Source organism: Cajanus cajan, chromosome 2 (assembly GCF_000230855.2).
Source record: "Cajanus cajan strain Asha chromosome 2, NIPB_CcT2T_4, whole genome shotgun sequence".
NCBI lineage: Eukaryota > Viridiplantae > Streptophyta > Magnoliopsida > Fabales > Fabaceae > Cajanus > Cajanus cajan.
Genome location: NC_138518.1, coordinates 50,242,372 through 50,247,711, shown reverse-complemented (window position 1 = coordinate 50,247,711; position 5,340 = coordinate 50,242,372). Strand labels below are relative to the sequence as shown.

At 38.3% G+C, this 5,340-nt stretch overlaps 1 protein-coding gene and 1 long non-coding RNA gene across 2 annotated transcripts; both read left to right on the top strand.

The window, feature by feature from the left end:
- Positions 1-332: 332 nt before the first annotated feature.
- LOC145955294 (uncharacterized) lies at positions 333-3,549 on the top strand. Its single transcript, XR_014431923.1, has 4 exons — positions 333-823; positions 911-1,639; positions 1,719-1,820; positions 1,906-3,549. It is a non-coding gene; the product is annotated as an uncharacterized LOC145955294 (long non-coding RNA).
- A 282-nt stretch (positions 3,550-3,831) lies between these two features.
- LOC109793554 (uncharacterized) lies at positions 3,832-5,070 on the top strand. Its single transcript, XM_020353020.2, has one exon. It carries the CDS (start codon positions 3,832-3,834, stop codon positions 5,068-5,070), a length of 1,239 nt encoding a protein of 412 aa, XP_020208609.2.
- The last annotated feature ends 270 nt before the right edge of the window (positions 5,071-5,340 follow it).

Genomic DNA, 5,340 nt, shown 5'->3' with positions numbered 1-5,340 from the left:
ACAATAAATTATTGATATATTATGTAATACTACACTATAACATATAACTTGTTTCTTATAAAAAAGATAAGAAGTATTAGTAACTTTTATGCATCTTTTGAATTTTTTAATCTTGATTCTGAGGATTGAGAACAATAAGGAACGAAGGGTATACTGATTTTTGACTTACTGGGATTTAAATCAGAGCATAAGATAATTTCAAAACTCATTCTCATAAGTTTTTTCGAAGTTATTTTACAATATAATAATTGCTAATTCCTAATATGGATCTATCTCTCTGAGTCTTCTAAGTCGGTTGACCTTGCCTTGTTCAAGTTGTTTTTGATATTCCCCACTCGGCCGAGTGTAGGCCAAAGCATATGCTTAGATGAGAAGAAGTAAGGGTAGAAGTATGAACAGAGGAATAGAGAGGTATCTTCAACTCCTCTAGAGGTTGAAGAGGAGGAAGTGATTATTGCTTTCTTGTTCATGGTCATGGTTCTGAAAGTGGAAGACTTTATTTATTCCCCCTCATTTATTCTTGTATTTACATTGAATTGATTCTAGGTAAAAAAAATATTGGACTCAGCCTATACTAACTTGACAGGGTATTATTGTTGTTGTGACCCTTCATGCTTTATGCAACACTTGCTCAAGTAGAAGCTAGCTGTGGCCCTGTTTCAAACTGTTGAAGTCCCATCAAATGTTTCACCACCAATAGATTCCTCACCAACAAATGAGGTTTCACAAGAAGAAACCCCACAAGAAGAGTTCCCACAACAAGCTCCAACATCTAGACGTACTGATCGTGAGTCTTCACAACATTGGAATGTTGATGCCATAGGTATATACATTACATATATTTGTAATTGATTGATATTTTGTTTTTAATTATTTTCTTGTGATTAAGTCAATTGATTTTTTGTTAAAGACTCAGAAGGAGTTATAAAGAAGATTAAGATAAAGGTTAGGGAAGTTAATAACTTACCTAGTGGGGAACGCATCGTTGTGGAGTTTGATGACCAAGGCCAAGCATTTGAACAGGCACAAGGCCTACTTGCTGGATTTTGTGGAATCTTAGCAACTGATTGTAACTTGTTTCCAATCAATTTTGAAAGGTGGTCAGGGAAAACAGGCATGCCTAAATGTTACTTTGATGATTGTTATTTAACAATCTTAAAGGTATGAAATATTATGCATATATAACTTTTTATCGCTACTTATTTTACTGATACATGTAAATGACATAAAACTGACTATTTTATTTTTAAGCCAAAATATTATTTTAGGACCATTGAAGCTACTGTAATACGATATTGTAAGCTTAGTATTGGAAAGAAGTGGGCTGCCTTCAGGCAAAGTTTATGGAATGAGTTCAATGATCCTACCAAGACTAGAGATGAAATTATAAGTAATGTGCCAGTAGGTATAGATAAGGATCAATGGGCTCATTTTGTTAATTATCGAATGAAACCATCAACATTGGTAAGAGTTTGATACTTTTCTTGGTGTTTTGTTAATATCCCTAAATATTTGATCCTTACCATGAGATTAACATTGTTCATAGGAGCTTTGTAGAAGGAATAAAGAAATTCGAGGCAAGCAAAAAATTCCACATACAGGTGGTTCTAAGTCCAATGAAAGAAGAAGGCATGAGATGGTAATCACACTAAAGCTGAAACTTTTTACTACTTTACAAAATTAAATACCCATTTTTACCTTTTCTTTTCCCATATTAGTTTTTGGAAACTGGTCAAAATCCTAGTCGTGGAAAACTGTTTATTGAAACTCATAAGAGAAAGGATGGATCTTATGTAAATGATGCAGCAAAGACAATAGGGGTAAGTATAACCTTTGTTTGTTGTTTTCACAAATTTCACATTTCAATATTCTTAACTTTGTTATTGATTTGCATGCATATTAAAGGAACAAATTGAAGTTGGTATGACCCAAAGCACTACAGATGAATCTGAAATTTCTCCTAATGATGTTGTTGGTAGAGTGTTTGGGCCAGAACACTCTGGGAGAGTGAGATGCATGGGTATGGGGGCAGCTCCTACTAATACATTTCGTAATACTAGACTTCGAATTAGTGATTTGAGCCTCTCTTCATCCAATGTTGCTTCATCATCATCATGTTCTAACCAGTGCAAACAAAAGTTCAATCTTTTGGAATCCCAACTACAAGGAACATTGAATGCCCTTAAGGCCTATATGATAATGAAGGAAGGAAAAATTCCTGATGAATTGGCTAGTTTCTTTCATTCATAGGTAAGTATTATGACTTATTATTTGGTGATTGAATGTAATATTGGATGTGATTGCATAGGCTTAGGTTACTTGTTTTTTCTTTCTCTTATTTGTTGCTTCAACACCATATAGAAGTGACAATTTTATTCAATTTTATTTCTTAAGATACTTATTAGTTTGATCTTGGAGATTGCACTTGGATTATGGAATTATATATTAGGACCAAATTACACTTCCTTTATCTCTAAATTGTACTGATATTAATTTATTTTTCTTATTTCAGCCTAGTGATGTTGGAAGTGAACCTGAATCGCCGTTAGATGCTAGAGGATCATCTGGTGGTAGCAACTTGAATAGCCAGTCTAATATTTAGACCTAGTTTCTTATATTGTAGACTGCTTTAGGTTATCATGGTTTTTGAATTTATAGTGTTGTAAAAACTCAGTTTCTTTTGGTTATATATTGTGGTGCTGTATTTGCTGTCAACTTGGACTTCTGAATTAGCTTTGATTGTTGTTACTCTTTTGTAGTTATGTAACTTTCATTACTATCAATCCATTGTCCATTACTATTATGGATGGAGCATAAATTTGAATTTAAATTGTCCACTCAATGTGGTCTTGTTGCCATAGATATCAAATGTTTGATTACCATTGTTTTTTATGTAGTTATTGTCTTATTTATTTGACATCTTGTTGTCTATATTATGGGTTTCTATTGATAGTTTGTATTTCCATTAATTTTTTTTCTTATAAAAAAGTTAATATTATCCAATGGAATTTGGATTATGTTATGAGTACCTCCTTATTTTTTTTGTATACAGGTTAAATGTATTTTAGATTAAGAAATAAAATATATTGTAAAATAAAAATAAAAAAATTCATATTGAGGAGGTCAAAAACCCCCGCTAAACAATGGAATTTGGATTATGTTATGAGTACCTCCTTATTTTTTTGTATACAGGTTAAATGTAATTTAGATTAAAATATAAAATATATTGTAAAATAAAAAAATAAAAAAACATTCAGATTGAGGAGGTCAAAAACCCCCGCTAAACAATGGAATTTGGATTATGTTATGAGTACCTCCTTATTTTTTTGTATACAGGTTAAATGTAATTTAGATTAAAAAAATAAAATATATTGTGAAATTAAAAAAAAAACATCATTCAAATTGAGGAGGTCAAAAACCCCCGCTAAACAAAACACCACAGAATGGAAAAAGGTAGCGGAGGTTGGTAAAAATCGTCGTATAATGCTAGTGGCGAACGTAACTGCGGCGTTTTTTTAAAAAGCCATTATTTATTTTGAGGGGGGCGTAAACCGCCGCAATATGAAAAAAAAATTGCCGCAAAATGATGAATTTGTTGTAGTGTCAAGTCCAATTCCCTGACCGACCACATAGCTGACCTAGCCAAAATCTTCAGTGAACTACGCAAGCACAACAGCTCAACCCTGAGAAGTGCACCTTCGGGGTCAAGGGAGGCAAGTTTCTAGGATTTATGCTCTCAGCAAGAGGGATAGAAGCAAACTGAGACAAGTGTCAGGGAGGTTGGTCGCCTTGTCCCGATTCCTCCCTCGTTTGGCCGACAAGATTAGCTCGATGACGAAGCTTTTACGCAAGGCTTCGGTATTCTCGTGGAACGAACCATGTGAAGAAGCCTTTGCAACATTGAAAACAACCTTGGCGACGCCGCCGACCCTCACGAGACCTGATCCTCTGAGCCCACTACTCGTGTATTTGGCTGTTTCCGAGGAGGCAATCAGCTCGGTTTTGGTGCAAGAAAAAGAAGGCACCCAAGCTCCTATATATTTCGTCAGCCGACTCCTACAAGATTCCGAAACCCGATACCAGTTGATAGAAAAGGTGGCGTTTGGCTTAGTGCACACTTCCCAACGCCTACGACATTATTTCCAAAGCCACCGAGTAGTGGTCCACACCGATTGCCCGATCTCAAAGGTCTTGGGCAAGCCTGAACTCGTCGAAAGAATGATGGCCTGGTCGATGAAGCTCTCACAATTCGACATCACCTTCAAACTGAGAGGACCGATCAAAGCTCAATGCCTGGCCGACTTCGTGAACGAGCTCCATCCTCACGGCCAATTCGAAGAGTATTGGTGGACCCTCCACGTGGACGGTTCCTCAAATTGCCGGGGAAGCAGAGCAGGAGTAATTTTGGAAGGACCCAAGGGGATAGTTTTGGAACAATCCCTCCGCTTTCGGTTCAAGGCTTCAAACAACCAAGCCGAGTATGAAGCCCTATTGGCCGGACTCAGACTAGCCGAAGACATGGGTGCTTCGAGAATCAAATGCTGGACCGATTCCAAGGTTGTGGCCGAGCAAGTAGGCGGCAGCTTCCAAGTAAAATATCACAACATGATGAAGTACTACCATGCCTATCAAAAGTTGAAGGCAAACTTTCAAGAGGTGTTGGTCGAGCACATCCCGCGCGAGGACAACATTCGAGCAGATCAGTTGGCCAGGTTGGCCGCGACCAAGAAGCCAGGCCAACTAAGAACCATAATTCAGCAGGATACCGACCACCCCGGCCAGAGTGACCCGCCCGACTGGCGGGACGAAATCAAGGCATTCATCACCAATGGTGTCGCCCCGGCCGATCCGACCGAGGTCAAAAGGTTGAGAAAACAAGCCAACAGATATGTCGTCAATGTCAATCTATTATACAGGCGTGGCTTCTCCACTCCACTACTCAAGTGCCTAGGCCCCACCGAGGCCAATTACGTGATACGAGAAGTCCACAAGGGAATTGGTGGAATGCACTCAGGAGCGAGAACAACCACTCAAAACTCCTACGAGCCAGATACTATTGGCCGACCATGAACACCGATTGCGAAATGTTTGTGAAGAAGTGTCAACCATGTCAGAAACACGGCAACCTGATCCACCAACCGTCCGAGTAGCTACATTGTATTCCTCCCTCATGACCATTCGCCACTTGGGGGGCCAACATACTCGGACCTTTCCCGGTTGCCAAGGGGCAATGCAAGTTCCTCATCGTCGCTGTGGACCTTTTCACTAAATGGATTGAAGCCGAGCCCTTCGCATGCATCTCAGCTCATCAAGTCCAAAAATTCGTGTGAAGGAATATTA

Excerpts from the sequence above, each read along its gene's own strand:
- LOC109793554 (XM_020353020.2), top strand. The coding sequence starts at position 3,832 with ATGACGAAGCTTTTACGCAAGGCTTCGGTATTCTCGTGGAACGAACCA.